The sequence below is a fragment of the Chiloscyllium plagiosum genome, unplaced genomic scaffold (assembly GCF_037043375.1).
Source record: "Chiloscyllium plagiosum isolate Xiang-an unplaced genomic scaffold, Cpla_swu_hap1 HiC_scaffold_2, whole genome shotgun sequence".
In the NCBI taxonomy this organism is placed as follows: Eukaryota; Metazoa; Chordata; class Chondrichthyes; order Orectolobiformes; family Hemiscylliidae; genus Chiloscyllium; species Chiloscyllium plagiosum.
Genome location: NW_028270140.1, coordinates 162,127,209 through 162,151,724, shown reverse-complemented (window position 1 = coordinate 162,151,724; position 24,516 = coordinate 162,127,209). Strand labels below are relative to the sequence as shown.

The following is a 24,516-nucleotide window of genomic DNA, read 5'->3' as shown; positions in this document are numbered from 1 at the left end:
AGAACTAACTGGTAACTTGATTTCTGGGACTGTTCACTGTAAAATTCAACTTGCTGTCTGCAATGTCATCATTCCGATGTAGTGATGTGAATGGTCACTGCGCTTCTCAAAATTGCTATAATTGCACATGTCACTTTAATTAATATTCCTAAACTCCTTGTTGGTTTCTCTTGACTTTTCCTTGTAGCGTTTGAAGTCGATGATTCCACGTGAAGTTGATGTGATCCTACGCAACGTATCAAGCCACTTTGTAGCTCTGGGAAAGGAGATAAAAGAGCAGGTGAACCAGAAACAGGAGGAAGAGCTACAGAGAAAACAAGACATTCTAGAACAGCAGCGAACTGAAAACCAGGAATCGGTGAGACATGGTGAGGGACTGGGAATGAGGGAGGGGGAGAAACTGGGAATGAGGGAGGGGGAGAGACTGGGAATGAGGGAGGGGGAGAAACTGGGAATGAGGGAGGGGGAGAGACTGGGAATGAGGGAGGGGAGAAACTGGGAATGAGGGAGGGGGAGAGACTGGGAATGAGGGAGGGGGAGAGACTGGGAATGAGGGAGGGGGAGAGACTGGGAATGAGGGAGGGGAGAAACTGGGAATGAGGGAGGGGGAGAAACTGGGAATGAGGGAGGGGAGAAACTGGGAATGAGGGAGGGGGAGAGACTGGGAATGAGGGAGGGGAGAAACTGGGAATGAGGGAGGGGGAGAAACTGGGAATGAGGGAGGGGAGAAACTGGGAATGAGGGAGGGGGAGAAACTGGGAATGAGGGAGGGGAGAAACTGGGAATGAGGGAGGGGGAGAGACTGGGAATGAGGGAGGGGAGAAACTGGGAATGAGGGAGGGGGAGAAACTGGGAATGAGGGAGGGGAGAGAGTGGGAATGAGAGAGGGGGAGAGACTGGGAATGAGAGAGGGGGAGAGACTGGGAATGAGGGAGGGGGAGAGAATGGGAATGAGGGAGGGGGAGAAACTGGGAATGAGAGAGGGGGAGAAACTGGGAATGAGGGAGAGAGAGAGAGAGAGAGACTGGGAAAGGTGAAGAGAGAGAAACAAACTGAGATAGAAAGAGAGATTGTGAAAGAGAGAGAGAGAGAAACTGAGATCGAGGGAGTGAGAGAGCTTGGGAAAGGGTGGAGTTAGAGAGAGGAGGGGGACAGAGAGAGAAGGGAAGCAGACAACAGGAATAACAGCGTGAGAAGAGAAACATGTCTGATTGACATCACAGGAAGGTTGTGTGTTGATTAGCTGTTGAGCAGCGGGTTTTAGAGACTGTGTTTCTAATAATTTTGAACAATGTAATTCTAAACTAGCACAAGGAAGGAATGATGTGGAGTTACTGGTGTTAGACTGGGGGTGGGCAAAGTTAAAAATCACACAACGCCAGGTTATGGTCCAACAGGTTTATTTGGAAGCACTAGCTTTCGGAACGCTGCTCCTTCATTAGATGGTTGTGGAGTATGAGATCGTAAGACACAGAATTTATAGCAAAGGTTTATGGTGTGATGTAACTGAGATGATATATTGAAAAAGACCTGGATTGTTTGTTAAGTCTCTCATCTTTTAGAATGACCACGTTGGTTTCAGTTCTTTCATATGTAAATCCCAGAACTTTCTTAAAGTTGCATTTTTCAACGTATAATTTCAGTTACATCACACTGTAAACTTTTGCTATAAATTCTGTGTCTTACGATCTCATACTCCACAACCAACTAATGAAGGAGCGTCGCTCCGAAAGCTAGTGCTTCCAATTAAACCTGTTGGACTATAACCTGGTGTTCTGGGAATTTTTTTAACAAGGAAGAAAGTTGTTGTAGGCACAGAGGGGGAGCTGATTTGTAAGTATGGGTAAAGAAATTCTATCTGAAAATGTGTTGCTGGAAAAGCGCAGCAGGTCAGGCAGCATCCAAGGAACAGGAGAATCGACGTTTCGGGCATGAGCCCTTCTTCAGGAATGAGGAAAGTGTGCCCAGCAGGCTAAGATAAAAGGTAGGGAGGAGGGACTTGGGGGAGGGGCGTTGGAAATGCGATAGGTGGAAGGAGGTCAAGGTGAGGGTGATAGGCCGGAGTGGGGTGGGGGCGGAGAGGTCAGGAAGAAGATTGCAGGTTAGGAAGGCGGTGCTGAGTTCGAGGGTTGGGACTGAGACAAGGTGGGGGGAGGGGAAATGAGGAAACTGGTGAAATCCGAGTTCATCCCTTGTGGTTGGAGGGTTCCTAGGCGGAAGATGAGGCGCTCTTCCTCCAACCGTCGTGTTGCCATGGTCTGGCGATGGAGGAGTCCAAAGACCTGCATATCCTTGGTGGAGTGGGAGGGGGAGTTGAAGTGTTGAGTCACGGGGCGGTTGGGTTGGTTAGTGCGGGTGTCCCAGAGGTGTTCTCTGAAACATTCCGCAAGTAGGCGGTCTGTCTCCCCAATATAGAGGAGGCCACATCGGGTGCAGTAAATGATGTGTGTGGAGGTGCAGGTGAATTTGTGGTGGATATGGAAGTATCCCTTGGGGCCTTGGAGGGAAGTGAGGGGGGAGGTGTGGGCGCAAGTTTTGCATTTCTTGCGGTTGCAGGGGAAGGTGCCGGGAGTGGAGGTTGGGTTGGTGGTGGGTGTGGACCTGACGAGTGAGTCAAGGAGGGAGTGGTCTTTACGGAATGCTGATAGGGGAGGGGAGGGAAATATATCCCTGGTGGTGGGGTCCGTTTGGAGGTGGCGGAAATGACGACGGATGATACGATGTACATGGAGGTTGGTGGGGTGGTAGGTGAGGACCAGTGGGGTTCTGTCCTGGTGGCCGTTGGAGGGGCGGGGTTCAAGGGCGGAGGTACGGGAAGTGGAAGAGATGCGGTGAAGGGCATCGTCGACCACGTCGGGGGGCAAATTGCGGTCCTTGAAGAAGGAGGCCATCTGGGTTGTACGGTTTTGGAACTGGTCCTCCTGGGAGCAGATGCGGCGGAGACTAAGGAATTGGGAGAATGGGATGGCGTTTTTACAGGGGGCAGGGTGGGAGGAGGAGTAGTCTAGTTAGCTGTGGGAGTCGGTCGGTTTACACTGGCACCACTCCCCACCTTTTCCTCTGCTACATCGATGACTGTAGCGGTGCTGCCTCGTGCTCCCACGAGGAGGTTGAACAGTTCATCCACTTTACCAACACTTTCCACCCCGACCTCAAATTTACCTGGACCGTCTCAAACTCCTCCCTCCCCTTCCTAGACCTCTCCATTTCTATCTCGGGCGACCGAATCAACACGACGGTTGGAGGAAGAGCGCCTCATCTTCCGCCTAGGAACCCTCCAACCACAAGGGATGAACTCAGATTTCTCCAGCTTCCTCATTTCCCCTCCCCCCACCTTGTCTCAGTCCCAACCCTCAAACTCAGCACCGCCTTCCTAACCTGCAATCATCTTCCTGACCTCTCTGCCCCCACCCCCACTCCGGCCTATCACCCTCACCTTAACCTCCTTCCACCTATCGCATTTCCAACACCCCTCCCCCAAGTCCCTCCTCCCTACCTTTTATCTTAGCCTGCTGGACACACTTTCCTCACTCCTGAAGAAGGGCTCATGCCCGAAACGTCGATTCTCCTGCTCCTTGGATGCTACCTGACCTGCTGCGCTTTTCCAGCAACACATTTTCCAGCTCTGATCTCCAGCATCTGCAGTCCTCACTTTCTCCTATTTTAGTTAATAGTGCAGGAATAAATTTAAAGTAAGTTAAAGTAAAATTACAGTAAATGATGTAACTTAATACAATGATTTAGGCATAGCAGAACAGCTTGGCCTATTCTGTGGCAGATAGGATGCTGTGGACTCTTCTTGTGACCACTGAGAGCCCATGTGCAGTCAGGTCATGTGCTGCATGTTTCACAGCAGTGGCCAGAATCACTGGCTTTTATCCATGAGGTGTAGATCTATGTGGCTCATATGTTCAGAATGGTGATAATACCATGAATTAACGACAGACAGGCAGCAGGCAGGGAATGTGTGACCACCACGCAGTCCAAGAGAAACAGGCAAGCAGAGGTTCAGCTCATTAACTGGTCTTTGGTTCGGGACATTGGTGGGGGAGTGCAGCAAGAGGCAAGCTTATAGCTCCACAGAAGGCCCAGCAGATCAGGGAGGAGGAGGATGAAGTGTACAAGATTAGTTTGGCCACAGCTCGAGTACTGTGTGCAGTTCTGGTTCCCACACGAGAGGAAGATGTGAAGGAGGAGCAGAGGGGATTCGCCATGATGTGGTGGAACTGGATGGAGCAATTCAGCTATGAAGAGAGGCTGGATAAGCTGGAGTTGTTTTTCTCAAAGCAGAGAAGGCTCAGGAGCATTGACAGGTGAGATAGGAAGGAACCTTTTTCCTTCATGGAGGATGAATAACCAGGGGGCATAGATTTAAAATAAGGAGCAGGAGGTTTAGATGGGATTGGACTGAGGTCCTTGTGGGGTGTGTTTTGAGTGCTGATGGGGAGGTTTAAAATAACTTGGCAGGAGTGTGGGCACCAGATAAGAACATTCAAAAGTAATATCAGGGTGGAGGAACACTGGGAGAGGCAGATAACACGAGCTTAGAGAGTAGTAAGTTCATCAGTGGAATCAGATCAGAGAGAAAGTAAAGAGGTGGAAAGGATGGCAGTGCCTGAGTGTGAGTGCATGAGGTCACTGAGATCAGGGAGTAACTGGTGCACATTGCCTTGTCAGATTATAATTGCAGTCAGGATAGAGAAATGGTTTAAGGAAGGACAGGTGGGTTTCAAACATTCCTGGTTATGATGCGAATAGAAAAAAAGCAATGGGAAAAAGCAGGAAGAGTGGTATTTTTGGTTAAAGAGTGTATCACAGTGCTGGAGAAAGAGGATGATTGAGAGGGTTTGGTTTGGATTGGAATAAGGAATAAGAAGGGTGCAATTACACTGCTCAGACCATGAGCTGTGGATCAAACTTGCAGGGAAATTATCAAGAGATGCAAAACATCAGTAGTTATAATGAGGCACTTTAATTACCCACACACAGACCGGCACAGTAATGGTGTTCGGGGCAGCAAGGGGCAAGTGTTCTCCATTGTGCTCAGGAGCATTTTCTGCACCAGTTTGTGTCCAGTCTCACAGGAATAGAGGCTCTGCTTGTCCTGGTTCTTGGGAATGAGGTGGGCCAAAGAGATAAAGTGACATTGGAGAAACATTTAGGGGATAGCGATCATTATATCATAGGAAGATGGTGGGTCATCAGTCATAGAATTATTACGATGCAGGAGGATACCATTCTGCCCATCATGCCTGCACTGGGTCTATCCCCTCACGTTGATCTCCTACCTTTTCCCCCCTATCCCAGCTCACCGTTTCCATCCCATTCCCTCCCAAATGCCTCAGTTGAAGCTGCCTCCCCCACATTTCCAGGTGGTGTATTCCAGACCCTCACCACTCACTGAGTGAAAAGGCTTTTTTTTCCACACATTATACTTGTTTCATTTGCATTTTAAACCTATGTCCTCTCACTCTTTTTTAATTTAACAAATGGGATTTAGGTTTGTGTGGGATTTCAACCCAGAACCTTTTGCATTGACGCTATGACATTCCAAAGTGAGAATTGTACCCCAAACCGATGACAATAATTGGTCCACAGTGAGAGTAATTACCTGACAGAGGACAGACTGCATTTGGACAGGCCTGTAGCTGGGCTGGAGAAACTGTAACCGAAACCATATCTGACCAATGGCCTCCCTTCGAAGAGGAAATGAAGGTGTGCTCCCTTAACAGAGGATGGGAGGACAAACAAATGTAGAGATCCCTGGATGACAAAGGAAAAGGAAACTAAGATGAAGTGAAAGAAGTGTGCTTAAGACAAGTGTCAGGTCAAAAACTTAGCAGAGAACCAAGAGGAATATTGCAGGTTACAAGCAAACAATGAGCAACAAGAGTAGGCCCCTCAGCCCTATGAGTCAGGGTCAGAGCGGTGCTGGAAAGGCACAGCAGGTCAGGCAGCATCCGAGGAGCAGGAAAATCGACGTTTCGGGCCGGAGCCCTTCATCAGGAATCTCCATCATCTGAGGTCCTTACTTTCACCTTCACTCAGCCCTGTGAGCCTGCTCCACCATTCAGTAAGATTGTGGCTGATCCGATTTTAACCACAACTCTACATTCCTGCATATTCCTGATAACCTTTCATCCCCTTGGTAAATAAAGAGTCTATCTAGCTCTACCTTTAAAAGGTCAGAGATTCTGCATCATTGCCTTTGAAGAAGAGAATTCCAATGACTCACAACCCTCTGAAAGAGAAAAATGTTTCATCGTCTCTGTATTTAATAGGAGACCTCTCATTTTTAACCAATGACCCTTGTAGGAAGAATAGCGGCATGGACTATTTTCTAAATGGTGAAAAAAATTCAGAAGTCTGAAGTGCAAAGAAACTCGGGAGTTCTAGAGCGGGATTCTCTCAAGGTAAACTTGCAGGTTCAGTCAGTAGTTAGGAAGACAAATGCAATAATGGCATTTATTTTGAGAAGACTGGAATATAAAAGCAGGGATGTACTTCTGAGGCTGTATAAGGCTCTGGTCAGACCACATTTGGAGTATTGTGCACAGTTCTGGGCCCCATATCTCAGGAAGGATGTACTGGCCCTGGAACGTGTTCAGAGGTGGTTCGTAAGAATGGTCCTAGGAATGAAAAGCTGAACATATGGGAAACGTTTGAGGACTCTGGGTCTGTACCTGAAGTTTAGAAGGACGAGGAGAGATCTAATTGAAATTTACAGAACAGTGAATGGTCTGGATAGAGTGGATGTTGGGAAGATGTTTGCAATGTGGGATAGACTAGGACCTGAGGGCACAGCCTTATTCCTGAAGAAGGGCTTATGCCCGAAATGTTGCTCCTGGGATGCTGCCTGACCTGCTGCGCTTTTCCAGCAACACATTTTTCAGCTCACAGCCTTAGAATAAAGGGAGGGCCTTTTGGAATGGAGATAAGGAGAAACTTCTTCAGCCAGAGAGTGGTGAATCTGTGGAACTCACTGCCACAGAAGGCTGTGGAGGCCAGGTCATTAGTATATTTAAAACTGAGATAGATAGGTTCCTGAGTATCAAGGGTTACGGGGAGAATGGGGTTGAGAAACCTATCAGCTATGATTGAATGGTGGAGCAGACCCAATGGGCTGAATGGCCTAATTTCTGCTCCTATGTCTTATGGTCTTATGCTCTGACCCAGTGTGACCCTCATGTCTCTTTATTTCCACTTGATCCAGCTCCGAGAAGCTAAAAGGAAAAATGAAGAGCTGATGGCTAAAATCCAGGCATCTCTGATCCATGTCTCTAAACCAGTGCCTCGAAAAATAGCTAAAATGATGGAGAAGCGCAAAGAGGAATTGAGGAAGAAGGAAGCTGAGGTAAGAAATGTTATTGCAAATGGTCACTGGAACCTCTTGTCCACAGGTGCTGTCATTACAACTTGTCTTTACAGAAACTGTTTAGGACCGAAAGCAGTGTACACCAGGAGAGGCTACAAGAGAAAGAACAGTCCTACATTCCCGGACCGAGAGGGAAAGGGATGTAGAGATTGTAATGAGCTCAGCCAGGTAGACCTCAAAGAGTCTGAGTTCCCTGGTTGGGGCTATTAACCTGGTCCAATCAGGGAGCCCTGGCTGACAGATACAAGCAGGAGTGTCTCCAACTCTAGGAGAAAGTGAGGTCTGCAGACGCTGGAGATCAAAGCTGAAACTTTATTGCTGGAACAGCACAGCAGGTCAGGCAGCATCTAGGGAACAGAAGATTCGACGTTTCGGGCACATGCCCTTCTTCAGAAATTCCTGAAGAAGGGCATGTGCCCGAAACGTCGAATCTTCTGTTCCCTAGATGCTGCCTGACCTGCTGTGCTGTTCCAGCAATAAAGTTTCAGCTGTCTCCAACTCTATTTTGATTTAGTCCCTACCCTCCCCCTCACTGTTTTGATCACACAGCACTGCCCTTTGATGTGAAGGGCAGTGTTTGTCACTGGCCACCCGAGTGTTTTCCTGTCTTCCTGGTGGTGGAATTTGAATAAAGATTCGTGCACTTTGTATCTTTCACTGTGTCTCACACCTGCAGAAAAAAAAGACAAGCAGGAGTGTCAGAGGCTCTGTTCACTCTGAGAGCTGGCTCTGAGGGTGTTGAACTAGTGTCAGATATTATGCACGTGTAAATAAAGGGTGACTTGATGACTGGATACCAGCGTCTGTGGAGAGCTAGTACATGTGGCATATTTGGATTTTCAGAAGATTTTTGATAAGAACCCTCATAAGAGGTTAATGAGCAAAAGTAAAGCATTGAATCGGGATGGTGTGGTGGGGGTAATATCTTGGCATTGTGGGATGTGAGCATCACTGTCTGGACCAGCATTTATTGCCTGTCCCTAGTAGCTCCTTGGGAAAGTGGGGGTGAGCTGTCTTCTTGACCTGCTGCAGTAATGTGCTATGGGTAGACCCACAATGCCCTTAGGGAGGGAATTCCAGGATTCTGACCCAGCGACACTGAAGGAACAGCGATATATTTCCAAGTCAGGATGGTGAATGGCTTGGAGGGGAACTTGCAGGGGGTGGTGTTCCTGTGTATCTGCTGCCTTGTCCTTCTAGATGGAAGTGGTCATGGGTTTGGAACTTTGAGGCACTCAATGCACTGACCTCTTTTTTTTTTTAGATGATTATGAAAGAGATCAATGACTTTGAAACAATACTGACCAAGTTGGAGCCAATCGGGGCTGAAAAAGAACGTGAGAGGTGAGAAAATTAGTCACAACAAACTCCTGGGAGCGAACCCAGCAGCAGGTCCCTGGGCACGATGGGCCATCTGGGCGGTACAGTAGCACGGTGGTTAGCACTGCTGCCTCACAGCGCCAGGGACTGAGGTTCAATACCCGCCTCAGGTGACTGTCTGTGTGGAGTTTGCACGTTCTCCCCGTGTCTGCGTGGGTTTCCTCCGGATGCTCCGGTTTCCTCCCACAGTCCAAAGACGTGCAGGTCAGGTGAATTGGCCATGCTAAATTGCCCATAGTGTTAGGTAAGGGGTAAATGTAGGGGTATGGGTGGGTTGCGCTTCGGCGGGTCGGTGTGGACTTGTTGGGCCGAAGGGCCTGTTTCCACACTGTAGGGAATTTATCTAATCTCTGTGGCCTCCCCGTTGTGTGCCATTACAACTGTGCAATTTTTGCTGAATAATAAAATGCTCCCAATCCTCAATTTTGCTGCTTTTTCTGACAATATTATGCAATTCCTCTTTGAATCTAATATTTTCTCTCATTTCTTTTGTAAAACATGGTTGAGCCACTTTTTCTGTTTAATTTTTGTGCCATACAGGAATTAATAATTGTTGCACATGTTCTTTAATTATGTTAAATATGAATTATTACCTACTCATCAACCTCTTTACTAAGGTTTTCCGATTCATTCTTACTAATTTGTTCCTCAAATCCTCATCATTCCCTTTGTATAGATTCTGGTCCCTAGTGTTGGACTTGACTATTTCACTCTACACCTCAGAACACTTCAACCCCAGGGCATCAATGTGGACTTCACCAGTTTCCTCATTTCCCCTCCCCCCACCTTACCCCAGCTCCAACCTTCTAGCTCAGCACCGCCCTCATGACCTGTCCCACCTGCCAATCTTCCTTCCCACCCTTCCACTCCACCCTCCTCTCTGAGCTATCACCATTATCCCCACCTCCATCCACCTATTGCACTCTTAGCTATCTTCTCCTCAGTCCCACCCCCTCCCATTTATCTCTCCACCCTGGAGGCTCCCAGCCTTATTCCTGATGAAGGGCTCCGGCCCGAAACGTCGATTTTCCTGCTCCTCGGATGCTGCCTGACCTGCTGTGCTTTTCCAGCACCACTCTAATCTAGACTCTGATCTCCAGCATCTGCAGTCCTCACTGTTGCCTAGTTCACTCTCCAGTTTAATGAAGAATTGTACCATGTTATGGTTGCTCTTCCCCAAGGGACACCACACAACAAGATTATAATTCTTTCTCATTACAAAGTCTAGGATAGCCTGCTCTCTGGTTGGATCCTCAAAGTATTGGTCTAAAAGGCCATGATGTTCACACTCAGGAAATCCTCTTCCTCAAAACATTTGCTCATTTGGTTTGTCCAATCAATATATAAATGAAGGTCGCCCATGTAGGCCAGACCAAATAAGGATGGTAGTTTCTTTCCCTAAAGAACATTCGTGAGCCAGATAGGTGTTTCCTGACAACTGACAATGGATTCATGGTCATCATCAGATCTTTGATTCCAGATCTTTATTGAATTCAAATTTCAGCATTTGGCACGGTGGGATTTGAACACAGGCTCCCAAAACATTTTGTGTGTTCCTGTATTAACAGAACAGTGATAGTACCACAAGGTCACTGCCTGCCCTTGTTCCCTATTGCTCAGAGGGCAATAGACAAATCCTGACAATGGTTTCTGCCCCTTGGTGTTTATCTGTCCCAATCCACATTGGGATTTTCTGGGCCAATATTCTTCCTCATTATGGCCTTGTTTACTACTTTACTAACAATGCTACCCCTTCTCCTTTCCCTTTTGTCTGTCCTTCCTAATTAATAAATATCCCGGGATGTTCACTTCCCATTCTTAGTCATCCTGTAGCCATGTCTCTATCCTAACTAGATCATAACAGTTTGTATCTATTTGTGTTGCTAATTCATCTACTTTATTGTGGATGTTCCATGCATTAAAACACAAATACTTTTTTTTTAACCTCATTAGTTAATTTAGCTTTATTTTGCACTTTGGCCCCATTATGTTTTCTGCCTCCCACCTTTGGTTCTCTCTTTTCTGCCTTTTGTTTCCACCCTTGTTTTTCCCTCCTGTGTCTCCCTGCTCGCGTTCCCATTCTCCTGCCATTCTAATTTAAATCCACCCTAACAGCATTAGCAAGCACATCAACAAGGGTATTGGTCCCCTTCCTCCCATAAACAACCAGTTTCCCCTCTCCCCACCTTACCCCAGTTCCAACCTTGCAGCTCAGCACCATTCTCATGACCTGTTGGTCATCTCAGAACCATCCTTCCCAGAACCAGTCCCAATGTCCCAGGAATCTCAATCTTTCCTTCCTACCCCATTTCTCCAGTCACATATTCACCTAATATATTCTGTTCTTTTTACTCTCTCTAGCCTGGGCACTGTGATAATCCTGTGAGGTCCTACCTAACTCCCTACACTTGGCTTGTAAGACTTCATGTCTGTTTATAATTTAAAAAAAAAGCAATAATGGGATAGAAGATGAAAGACAAAGCTAAGCTAGAACATAGACCTAGAACAGTAGAGTGCAGTACAGGCCCTTCGGCCCACGATGTTGTGCCAGCCTTTTATCCTACTCTAAGATCAGACTAACCTACATACCCTTCATTGTACTATCTTCCATGGGCCTATCCAAGAGTCACTTGAATGTCCCTAATGTCTCTGACACTACTCCCATTGCTGGCAGTGCATTCCTCACACCCACCACTCTCTGTGTAAAGAATCTACATCTGACCCCCTCCCTAAACCTTCCTCCAATGCACCTTGTGATAGCCAATTCCACTCTGGAAAAAAGTCTCTGTCTATTCACTCTATCTATGCCTCTCATCATCTTGTACACCTCTATCAAGTCACCTCTCATCTTTCTTCACTCCAATAATAAAAACCCTTGCTCCCTCAACCTTTCCCCATAAGACACACCCTCCAGTCCATGCAGCATCCTGGTAAATCTCCTCTGCACCCTCGCTAAAGCTTCCACATCCTTCCTAAATGAGGTGACCAGAACTGAACACAATATTCCAAGTGTGGTCTAACCAGTGCCCTATAGAGCTGCAGCATAACCTCGCGGCTCTTAAACTCAAGTCCCCTGCTAATGAAAGACAACACACCATACGCTTTCTTAACTCCATCAACTTGGTTGGCAACTTTGAGGGATCTATGTACATGGACCCCAAGATCCCTCTGTTCCCCCACACTGCCAAGAATCCTGCCTTTAACCCTGTAATCTCTCAAATTCGACCCTCCAAAGCGAATCAGTTCCAACTTTTTCCAGGTTGAACTCCGTCTGCCACTTCTCAGCCCAGTTCTACATCCTGTCAATGTCCCCTTGCTACCTACAACAGCCCTCCACACTATCCACAACTCCACCAACCTTCATGCCATCGGCAAACTTACTAACCCACCCCTTCTACTTCCTCATCCAAGTCATTCATCAAAATCACAAAGAGCAGATGTTCCAGAACAGATCCCTGCAGAACACCACTGGTCACTGAGCTCCAGGCTGAATACTTTCCATCTATTACCATCCTCTGTCTTCTATGGGCCAGCCAATTCTGTATCCAGACAGACAGGTCTCCCTGTATCCCATGCCTCCTTACTTTCTGAATGAGCCTACCATGGGGAACCATATCAGGTTAGCACAGCTGCCTTGCAGTGCCAGGGACCCGGGTTTGATTCCAGCCTCGGGCGCCTGTCTGTGTGGAGTTTGCACATTCTCCCCGTGTCTGCGTGGGTTTCCTCCGGGTGCTCCGGTTTTCTCCCACAGTCCAGGCAGGCCGGGTGAATTGGCCATGCTACATTGCCCCATAGTGATAGGTGCATTAGTAGGGAGTAGGGGAATGGATCAGGGTGGGTTACTGTTCGGAGGGTCGGCGTAGATTTGTTGGGCCGAAGGGCCTGTTTCCACACTGTAGGGAATCTAATCTAATCTAAAAACACCTTGCTAAAATCTACATCCACTGCTCTACCTTCATTAATATGTTTTGTCACATCCTTAAGAATTCAATAAGGTTTGTGAGGCATGACCTGCCCCTCACAAAGCCATGCTGACTATCTCTAATCAAACCATGGTGTTCCAAGTAATTATAAATCCTGTGTCTCCGAATCCTTTCCAATAATTTGCCCACCAGTGATGTAAGACTGATTGGTCTGTAATGCCCAGGATTATCCCTATTCCCAAGGGAATAACATTTGCCATCCTCCAATCATCTGGCATTCCCCAGTATACAGTGAGGACACAAAGATCATCACCAAAGGGGCAGCAATCTCTTACCTCACTTCCTGTAGAAACTTTGGGTATATCCCGTCTGGCTTATCATTCCTTATGTTTTTCAAACTTTTCAGCACATTTTCCTTCTTAACATTAACCTGTCCAAGCATATCAGTCTGTTTCACGCTGTCCTCTCAAACATCAACGTCCCTCTCAGTAGTGAATACTGAAGCAAAGTATTCATTGAGGACCTCCCCTACCTCCTCCGACTCCAGGCACACGTTCCCTCCACTATCCCTGATCGGCCCTACCCTCACTCTGGCCATCCTCTTGTTCCTCACATAAATATAGAATACCTTAGGGTTTTCCTTAATCCTACCCACTAAATCTTTGTCATGCCCTTTCTAGCTCTCCTAAGTCCATTCTTCAGTTCCTTCCTGGCTACCTTGTAACACTCTAGAGCCCTGTCTGATCCTTGCCTCCTCAATCTTCACTGAGCCTCCTTCTTCCTCTTAACTAGATGTTCCACATCCCTTGTCACCCGAGGTTCCTTCACCCTCCCATCCCTTCCTTGCCTCAGTGGGAAAGACCTATCCAGCACTATCAGCAAGTGTTCCCTAAACATATTTCTACATTTCCCTGAGAACGTCCGTTCCCAAATTAGGTGCCCTAGTTCCTGCCTAATAACATTGTAATCCCCCCTCTCCCAGTGAAATACTTTCCCATACTGTCTGTTCCTGACCCCCTCCATGGCTATAGTAAAGGTCAGGGAGTAGTGATCTCTATCACCGAAATGCTCTCCCCCCGAGAGATCTGACACCTGGCATGGTTCGTTGCCAAGCACCAAATCCAATATGGCCTCCCCTCTAATCGGTCTATCTATATATTGAGCCAGGGCCCTTCCTGGTCATTCCTAATAAAAACTGCTCCATCCAAACTATTTGCAATGAGGAGGTTCCAATCAATATTAGGGAAGTTGAAGTTACCCATGATAACAACCCTGTTGCTTCCGCACATTTCCAAAATCTGCTTCCCAATCTGCTCCTGCGTGTGTCTGTTCTTCTTTAATTTACAAGGCTAGCTAGCAATATAAAAGAAGATCGAAAAAAGTCTTTAAAAATATATAACAAAGTAAGAAAGAGGTGAAAGTAGATATTGAACCGTTGATAAATGAAGCTGAAGACGTAGTAATAGGGAACAAAGAAATGGCAGAGGAATTGAATAGGTAGTTTTCATAATGGAAGTTACCAGCAACATACCAGAACTTCAAGGCAATTAGGGGCAGAGAATGAGAACATGCTGGGGAAATGGGCTGAAAGGTCTCAAGGTGAATAAATTACATCGGACTACGCCCCTGGGTTCAGAAGGAGATAGCTGAGCAGATTGTAGAGGCTTTGGTGATAATCTTTCAGGAATCACTATAGTCAGGGAGGACTGGAAAGTAGAGAATGTAACACCCATGTTTAAGAAGGGAGGGTGGTATAGAATATAGGCTGGTTAGCCTGACCTCGGTCAGTTTAGACTCAGTTATTGAGGATGAGATTGCAATGTACTTGCAAGTACATGGTAAAATAGGGTGGAGACAGCAAACTTTGTAAAGGGGAGGTCATGCCTGACAGATCTGTTAGAATTCTTTGAGGAGGTAAGGAGGTCCTGATGAAGGTGTGTTTGGGCCCTTGGATGGTGAGGAGGGAAATGGACATGTGTTCCACCATCTGTGGTTGCAGGGGAAGGTGTTGTGGGGCTGTTGTGTGGGGAGGTGGTGTGTGGGGTGGGGTTGGGGTGTTGGGAATGAAGGAGGAGTGGACCAGGGTATTCCAGAGAGAACAGTCCCTGCAGAAGGCTGACAAGGGACAGGAGGAGAATATGTGTTTGGTGGTGGCACTGTGCTGGAGGTGGCAGAACTGGCAGAAATGCACTGGATGTGGATGCTGTTGGGATGGTAGGTGCAAGACAAGAGGGTCCTTATCACTGTTGTGGAAGGGAAGAGAGTGGGTGATGGGTCAGACCCGGCTGGGGGTCCTGTCAACTGTAGCGCTGAGATTCCTCAATTGGGTGCACATTTCGGATGCTCCCTTTTAGAAGTTGGCACCATCAGAGCACACGCAACGGATACAGAGGAAGTGGGAGAATGGAAAAGAGTCTTTACAGGAAACAGGGTGTGAGAATGTGTCTAGGAGAAACTGAGGGCTGCAGATACTGGAGATCAGAGCTGAACAATGTGTTGCTGAAAAAGCGCAGCAGGTCAGGCAGCATCCAAGGAGCAGGAGAATCGACGTTTCGGGCATAAGCCCTTCTTCAGGAATCTTGTGAGAATGTGTCGTCAAGGTAACTCTGGGAGGCAGTGGGGTTATAGTGCTTATTGGTGGCCAGCCTATCCCGAGAAATGGAAACAAAGAATTTGAGGAAGGGGAGGAAGGAGTCAGATGAAGAAGAGAGTGAGGTGAAAACTGGAAGTGAAATTGCTAAATTTTTCCAATTCTGGATGAGAGGGGACATAGCTCCGATGATTTCATCCGTGTACCACAGGAAGGGTTGTGGGTGGTGACCAGGGTAGGATTGGAATAAGTCTGTCGGTCTGTCACTCTCTATCTTTCTCTCTGGCTCTGATTTTCTGACTCACTCTCTCGGTTCGAGCTCCACCTACTGCCTACTCCTTCACCTATCCCCTGCCCCATCTCCAGCAAAAATATCAACCTTTCCCCAGCCACAATTAGATCGGAAGGAGGATTGCTGGACCCAAAACATTAAGTCCGCTTTCTTTCCTCAGATGCTGCTGAGTATTTCCAGCAATTTATGTTTTTGTTCCTGATTTGCAGCATCTGCAGTATTTCTTTTCGAGATAGATAGGTTCTTGATCAGTAAGGGGATCAAATCTTTCCAGCTGAAAGCAGAAACATGGGGCTGTGAAACATTTGAACCATAACTGAATGGTGGAGCAGACTCAATGGGCTGAATGGCCTAACTCTGCCTCCATATCTTCTATGGTCTTTGGATACAAAATATCTCCACAGAGGCTAGTATCCTGTAACCAAGTCCCCTGTTGGAGCCTTGACTCTGATGACTGTCCTCAGAGCCAGCTCTCAGACTGAACAGAATCTCTGACACTCCTGTTTATATCTGTCAGTCAGGCTCCTGCACTGGGGCAGTTAATCTGGTCCAACCAGGGAACCTATTCAATGAAGTCCAACTCGTTGACCTCAGTACAATCATGACATACCTCCCTCTCTGAATCTGAGGACACAGGCTAGTTCTTATTTTTTGTAGTTCCCCCTGAGGTGTTTTATCACCGGGTCAGCCTCTCCCTGAGGTGTTTTATCACCGGGTCAGGTTCCCCCTGAGGTGTTTTATCACCGGGTCAGGTTCCCCCTCAGGTGTTTTATCACCGGGTCAGCCTCTCCCTGAGGTGTTTTATCACCGGGTCAGGTTTCCTACTGAGGTGTTTTATCACCGGGTCAGGTTTCCCCTGAGGTGTTTTATCACCGGGTCAGCCTCTCCCTGAGGTGTTTTATCACCGGGTCAGGTTCCCCCTGAGGTGTTTTACAGCTCACGTGCTTGTTCATGTCTGTCACTCCAACCAGAACTTTACACACGTCATTGGGCCTGACCTTGTGTGAATCATGTCTCTGACCCATGCAGAGCCATTCCAGTGGTTCCTACACCAAACACCATCTCTTGAAGTAAACTGTCTCTCGTTTAGCAGAGTCATGTATCTGACATTTGCATTTCAGATGCCATTTGACCCCGGCCTCAGGTTCGGGAAGATCAGGTTGAACCTGGTGTGCAGACGTCTCCCTATGAATAACTCTGCTGGAGCTATCCCTGCAGTAGCATGAGGGATGGTCTTATGATCAGGGAGGAACTGGGACAGCTTGCTGTTGAGTGAAGCTGTTGGCTGTTTCCTTCAGCCTGTCTTCAGAGTCTGGACTGCTCTTTCCGCCAGGCCATTGGATAATAGATGATATGGAACTGTCCAATTCCCTGCTGGTAAATGTAATGTATGACCAAATCCTCCAGGAGTCAGTGTATTGCAAAAGATGCTCACAGTTTCTCTATCGTCGTTCCCATGTTCAATAGACTGGACGTCCACAATGACGAAGAGTGTTGAATCCGTGAAAGATTCAGCATAGTCAACATGGAGAACATAGAACATTACAGGGAAGTACAGGCCCTTCGGCCCTCAATGCTGCAATCTGTGGAACCAATCTGAAGCCCATCTCTCCTACACTATTCCATTCTCATCCATATGTTTACGCAAAAACCGTTTAAATGCCCTTAAAGTTGGTGAGTCTACTACTGTTGCAGGCAGTGTGTTCCACGCCCTACTACTCTCTGAGTAAAGAAACCACTTTTGACATCTGTCCTATATCTATTACCCCTCAAATTAAAGCTATGTCCCCTCGTGCTAGCTATCACCATTCAAGGAAAAAGGCTCTCCCTGTCCACTCTATCTAACCCTCTGATTATCTTATATGTTTCAGTTAAGTCACCTCTCAACCTTCTTCTCTCTAACGAAAGCAGCCTCAAGTCCCTTAGCCTTTCCTCGGAAGACCTCCCCTCCATACCAGGCAACATCCCGGTAAATCTCCTCTGCACCCTTTCCAAAGCTTCCACATCCTTCTTATAATGCGGTGACCAGAACTGTACACAATACTCCAAGTGCGGCCGTACCAGAGTTTTGTACAGCTGCAGCATGATCCCATGGCTCTGAAACTCAATCCCTCTAACAATAAAAGCTAACACATCATATGCCTTCTTAACAACCCTGTCCGCCTGGGGTGGCAGCTTTCAAGGATCTGTGTACCTGGACACCGAGATCTCTCTGTTCATCTACACTGCCAAGAATCTTACCATTAGCCCAGCACTCTGCATTCCTGTTACCCCTTCCAAAGTGAATCACCTTGCAGTTTTCCACATTAAACTCCATTTGCCACTTCTCAGCCCAGCTCTGCAATTTATCTATGTCCCTCTGTAAGCTGTAACATCCTTGGGCACTATCCACAGCTCCACCGACCTTAGTGTCATCTGCAAATTTACTAACCCACCCTTCTACGCCCTCATCCAGGTCGTTTATAAAAATGACAAACAGCAGTGGACCCAACACCGACCCTTGTGGTACACCACTAGTAACTGGACTCCAGGATGAACATTTCCCATCAACCACCACCCTCTGTCTTCTTTCAGCAAGCCAATTACTGATCCAAACTGCTATATCTCCCACAATCCCATTCCTCCGCATTTTGTACAATAGCCTACTGTGGGGAACCTTATCGAACGCCTTGCTGAAATCCATATACACCACACCAACTGGTTTACTCTCATCTACCTGTTTGGTCACCTTCTCAAAGAACTCAATAAGGTTTGTGAGGCACGATCTACCCTTCACAAAACCGTGCTGACTATCCTTAATCATCTTATTCCTTACTAGTTGATTATAAATCTGATCTTTTATAACCCTTTCCAACACCTTACTCACAACTGAAGTAAGGCTCACTGGTCTATAATTACCAGGGTTGTCTCTACTCCCCTTCTTGAACAGGGGAACCACATTTGCTATCCTCCAGTCTTCTGGCACTGTTCCTGTGGACAATGACGATTTAAAGATCAATGCCAAAGGCTCGGCAATCTCCTCCCTGGCTTCCCAGAGGATCCTGGGATAAATCCCATCTGGCCCAGGGGACTTGTCTATTTTCACACTTTCCAAAATTGCTGACACCTCCTCCTTGTGAACCTCAATCCTATCTAGGTATATACAATGAGTGCAGATGCTGGAAACCAGATTCTGGATTAGTGGTGCTGGAAGAGCACAGCGGTTCAGGCAGCATCCAAGGAGCTTTGAAATCGACGTTTCGGGCAAAAGCCCTTCATCAGGAATAAAGGCAGTGAGCCTGAAGCGTGGAGAGATAAGCTAGAGGAGGGTGGGGGTGGGGAGAAAGTACCATAGAGTACAATAGGTGAGTGGGGGAGGGGATGAAGGTGATAGGTCAGGGAGGAGAGGGTGGAAAAGGAGATAGGCAGGTCGGACAAGTCCGGACAGGTCAAGGGGACAGTGCAGAGCTGGAAGTTTGAAACTAGGATGAGGTGGGGGAAGGGGAAATGAGGAAGCTGTTGAAGTCCACATTGATGCCCTGGGGTTGAAGTGTTCCAAGGCGGAAGATGAGGCGTTCTTCTTCCATGCGTCTGGTGGTGAGGGAGCGGCGGTGAAGGAGGCCCAGGACCTCCATGTCCTCGGCAGAGTGGGAGGGGGAGTTGAAATGTTGGGCCACGGGGTGGTGTCGTTGATTATCTCTCCACGCTCCAGGCTCACTGCCCTTATTCCTGATGAAGGGCTTTTGCCCGAAACGTCGATTTCGAAGCCTCAATCCCATCTCGTCTAGTAGCCTGTACCTTAGTATCCTCCTCGACAAAGTTGTCTTTTTCCAGTGTGAATACTGATGAAAAGTATTCGTTTAGCACTTTTGCTTTCTCCTCTGACTCCATGCATAACTTTCCATTACTGTCTTTGAGTGGTCCTAATTTTATTCGAGTCATTCTTTTATTCCTGATATACCTATAGAAAGCTTTACAGTTTTCCGTGATCCTATCGGCCAATTACTTCTCGTGTTCCCTCTGGCTCTTCTGAGCTCTCTCTTTCGGTCTTTCCTGGCTACCTTGTAATTCTCAAGCGCCCTAACTGAGCCTTCACATCTCATCCTAACATAAACCTCCTTCTTCCTCTTGACCAGAGATTCCACTTACTCTAAACCATGGCTTCCTGTCTTAGCCACTCCCTCCCTGTCTGACAGGTACATACTTATCAAGGACACACTGTAGCTGTTCCTTGAACACGCTCCACATTTCAACTGTGCCCATCCCCTGCAGTTTCCTTCCCCATCCTATGCTTCCTAAATTTTGCCTAATCACATCATCATTGCCTTTCCCCCAGCTATAACTCTTCCCCTCGGTATATACCTCTCCCTTTCCATCACTGAAGTAAACATAACCGAATTGTGGTCACTATCAGCAAAGTGCTCACCTACCTCCAAATCTAACACCTGACTGGGTTCATTCCCCAGTACCAAATCCAATGTGGCCTTGTCCCTTGTTGGCCTGTCTACATACTGTGTGAGGACACCATCCTGCACACACTGGATAAAAACTGACCCATCGAAAATACATAGAACATAGAACATAGAACATAGAAGAATACAGCGCAGTACAGGCCCTTTGGCCCTCGATGTTGCGCCGATCCAAGCCCACCTAACCTACACTAGCCCACTATCCTCCATATGCCTATCCAATGCCCGTTTAAATGCCCATAAAGAGGGAGAGTCCACCACTGCTACTGGCAGGGCATTCCATGAACTCATGACTCGCTGAGTAAAGAACCTACCCCTAACATCTGTCCTATACCTACCCCCCCCTTAATTTAAAGCTATGCCCCCTTGTAATAGCTGACTCCATACGTGGAAAAAGGTTCTCATGGTCAACCCTATCTAAACCCCTAATCATCTTGTACACCTCTATCAAGTCACCCCAAACCTTCTTTTCTCCAATGAAAACAGCCCCAAGTGCCTCAGCCTTTCCTCATACGATCTTTCTACCATACCAGGCAACATCCTGGTAAACCTCCTCTGCACCCGTTCCAGTGCCTCCACATCCTTCCTATAATATGGCGACTAAAACTGCACACAATACTCCAGATGTGGCTGCACCAGAGTCTTATACAACCGCAACATGACCTCAGGACTCCGGAACTCAATTCCTCTACCAATAAAAGCCAGTACGCCATATGCCTTCTTCACCGCACTATTTACCTGGGTGGCAACTTTCAGAGATCTGTGTACATGGACACCAAGATCCCTCTGCTCATCCACACTACCAAGTATCCGACCATTAGCCCAGTACCCCATCTTCTTGTTACTCTTACCAAAGTGAATCACCTCACACTTACCTACATTGAACTCCATTTGCCACCTTTCTGCCCAGTTCTGCAGCTTATCTATATCCCGCTGTAACCTGACACATCCTTCCTCACTGTCAACAACTCCACCGACTTTCGTATCATCCGCAAACTTACTCACCCAACCTTCTAACCCCTCTTCCAGGTCATTTATAAAAATGACAAACAGCAATGGTCCCAAAACAGATCCTTGTGGAACACCGCTAGTGACGGCACTCCAAGATGAACCTTTACCATCAACTACTACCCTCTGTCTTCTTCCAGCCAGCCAACTCCTAATCCAAACCTCCAACTCGCCCTCAATGCCATACCTCCGTATTTTCTGCAGTAGCCTACCATGGGGAACCTTATCAAACGCCTTACTAAAATCCATATACACCACATCTACCGCTTTACCCTCGTCTACCTCCTTAGTCACCTTCTCAAAGAATTCAATAAGGTTTGTGAGGCACGACCTGCCCTTCACAAAACCATGCTGACTATCCTTGATCACATTATTCCTATCCAGATGTTCATAAATCCTATCCCTTACAATTCTCTCTCAGACTTTGCCCACAACAGAAGTGAGACTCACCGGCCTATAGTTACTAGGGTTATCCCTACTCCCCTTATTGAACAAGGGAACCACATTTGCTATCCTCCAGTCTTCTGGCACTACTCCTGTAGACAAAGAGGACATAAAAATCAAGGCCAATGACTCTGCAATCTCCTCCCTTGCTTCCCAGAGAATCCTAGGATAAATGCCATCAGGCTCAGGGGACTTATCTATTTTCACCCTTTCCAGAATTTCCAACACCTCTTCCCTACATACCTCAAAGCCATTCATTCTACTTAATTGTGACTCAATATTCACATCGGCAACAATGTCCTGTTCCTGAGTGAATACTGACGAAAAGTATTCATTCAGTGTCTCCCCAATCTCCTCAGCCTCCACACGCAACTTCCCACTACTATCCTTGACTGGACCTAGTCCTACCCTAGTCATTCTTTTATTCCTGACATACCTATAGAAGGCCTTAGGGTTTTCCCTAATCCTACCAACTAAGAACCTTTCATGTCCCCTCCTTGCTGCTCTTAGCTCTCTCTTCAGATCCTTCCTGGCTACCTTATAACTCTCAATCGCCCCAATTGAACCTTCACGCCTCATCTTTACATAGGCCGCCCTCTTCCCTTTAATAAGGGATTCCAATTCCTTATTAAACCACGGCTCCCTCACACGACCCTTTCCTCCCTGCCTGACGGGTACATACTTATCAAGGACACTCTCTAGTTGCTCATTGAACAAGCTCCACATATCAATTGTGCCCATGCCTTGAAGCCTACTTTTCCAAGCCACGCATCCTAGGTCGTGCCTCACCGCATCATAATTTCCCTGCCCCCAGCTATAACTCTTGCCCTGCAGTGCACACTTATCCCTCTCCATCACTAGAGTAAAAGTCACCGAATTGTGGTCACTGTCCCCAAAGTGCTCACTTACCTCTAATTCTAACACCTGGCCTGGTTCGTTACCCAGAACCAAATCCAGTATGGCCTCACCTCTTGTTGGCCTATCTACATATTGTGTCAGGAAACCCTCCTGCACACATTGGACAAACACTGACCCATCTAACGAACTAGAGCTATAGCTTTCCCAATCAATATCAGGAAAGTTAAAGTCCCCCATAACAACCACCCTATTACTTTCACTCTTCTCTTGAATCATCCTCGCAATCCTTTCTTCTACGTTTCTAGGACTATTAGGAGGCCTGTAGAAAACTCCTAACAGGGTGACCTCACCTTTCCTATTCCTAACCTCAGCCCAAACTACCTCAGATGGCGAGTCTTCATCCGTCGTCCTTTCCACCGCTGTAATACTATCTTTGACAAGCAATGCCACACCTCCGCCTCTTTTACCCCCACCTCTGACCCTACTAAACCAATCCTGTCCCTGTTCTACCCATGTCTCCGTAATAGCCACAACATCGAAGTCCCAGGTACCAACCCACGCTGCAAGTTCACCTACCTTATTTCATATACTTCTTGCATTGAAGTATACACACTTCAAGACACTTTCCTGTTTACAGGCACCCTCCTTTGAGATTGATGCCATGTTCCTAACCTCCTTACACTCCAGGTCCTGCACCCTAAAGCTACAGTCTAGGTTCCCATGCCCCTGCAGAGTTAGTTTAAACCCCCCCCAAGAGCACTAGCAAACCTCCCCCCAAGGATACTGGTGCCCCTCAGGTTCAGGTGTAGACCATCCTGTTTATAGAGGTCCCACCTTCCCCAGAAAGAACCCCAGTTATCCAAAAACCGGAATCCCTCCCTCCTGCACCATCCCTGTAGCCACCCATTTAACTGTTCTCTCTCCCTATTCCTCGACTCTCTATCACGTGGCACGGGTAACAAACCAGAGACAATAACTCTGTTCGTTCTAACTCTGAGCTTCCAACCTAGCTCCCTGAAAACCTGCCTAACATCCTCAGCGCTCCTCCTACCTATGTCATTGGTGCCAATGTGGACCACGACTTCGGGCTGCTCCCCCTCCCCCTCCAGGACCCGGAAAACACAATCAGAGACGTCACTACCCTTGCACCTGGGAGGCAACATACCAAACGTGAGTCTCTCTCCCCCCCACAAAACCGCCTATCTGTGCCCCGAACTAGCGAGTCCCCAATAACTATTGCTCTGCTCTTCTCCACCCTTCCCTTCTGAGTAACGGGGACAGGCTCCGTGCCAGAGGCCTGAACCCCATTGCTTACCCCTTTTAAGTCGTCCTCCCCACAAGTATCCAAAACGGTATACTTGTTCTTGAGGGGAACGGCCGCAGGGAGTCCCTGCACTGGCTGCTTCCTCCCAGTCCCCCTCACTGTCACCCATCTGTCTGCAATCTTTGGAGTTACTACTTCCCTAAAGCTCCGATCTATGACCTCCTCTGCCTCCCGAATGATCCTTAGTTCATTCAACTCCAGCTCCAGTTCCCTAACACGGTCTTGGAGGAGCTGGAGATGGGTGCACTTCCTGCAAGTGTAATCAGCAGGGACGTCCATGGCATCCCTCACCTCATACATGTTGCAAGAGGAACATTGCACTGCCTTCACTGCCATCCCTCGAAAAGTAACCTTTTAAAAAAAAACTGGGTCTAAAGAATAGAACAAGCAAAATGCAGCACTTACCTACTTACCACAACGGGTCTTATTATTAGGTTAGAGGAGGAGGGCGGGTGGGAGGCACTACGTCTGTAGTGCCTCGGGTTCCTCTCCTGCGCACTTTTATAGGAAAACAAACCTACCCAGGTAAGCTTACGCTATACCTGCTTCCGGGTCCCGGCTGCCCCTCAGGTCGTCGTCACTTCCCCCTGCTGCTCCCACTCTTTCTGTGAAGAGAAAATAAAAACACCGCTGCCCGCTACCGGTAAGTAATTTTAAAACAAACTGTCTCACCTTAGCTGTAGCCTTCTGGGTTTGTTTAAACTCAGCTGCTGCTGCTCGTACTTGAACTATAGTATTTCCAGTCAATATTTGGAAAGTTAAAGACCCCACAACAAATATTCTGTTACTCTCGCTCCTATCCAGAATCATCTTTGCTATCCTTTTCTCTACATCTCTGGAACTATTTGGAGGCCTATAGAAAACTCCCAACAGA

At 47.4% G+C, this 24,516-nt stretch overlaps 1 protein-coding gene across 1 annotated transcript in view; it reads left to right on the top strand.

Annotated features, from left to right (window-relative positions):
• Positions 1-24,516, top strand: part of spef2 (sperm flagellar and cilia associated 2) — an 894,484-nt gene that overhangs the window by 14,686 nt on the left and 855,282 nt on the right. Inside the window, exons 4-6 of the mRNA XM_087994173.1 lie at positions 188-358; positions 7,214-7,354; positions 8,640-8,719. Of these exons, the coding sequence (XP_087850299.1) occupies positions 188-358; positions 7,214-7,354; positions 8,640-8,719 (392 nt within the window). The remainder of the gene's footprint in view (positions 1-187; positions 359-7,213; positions 7,355-8,639; positions 8,720-24,516) is intronic.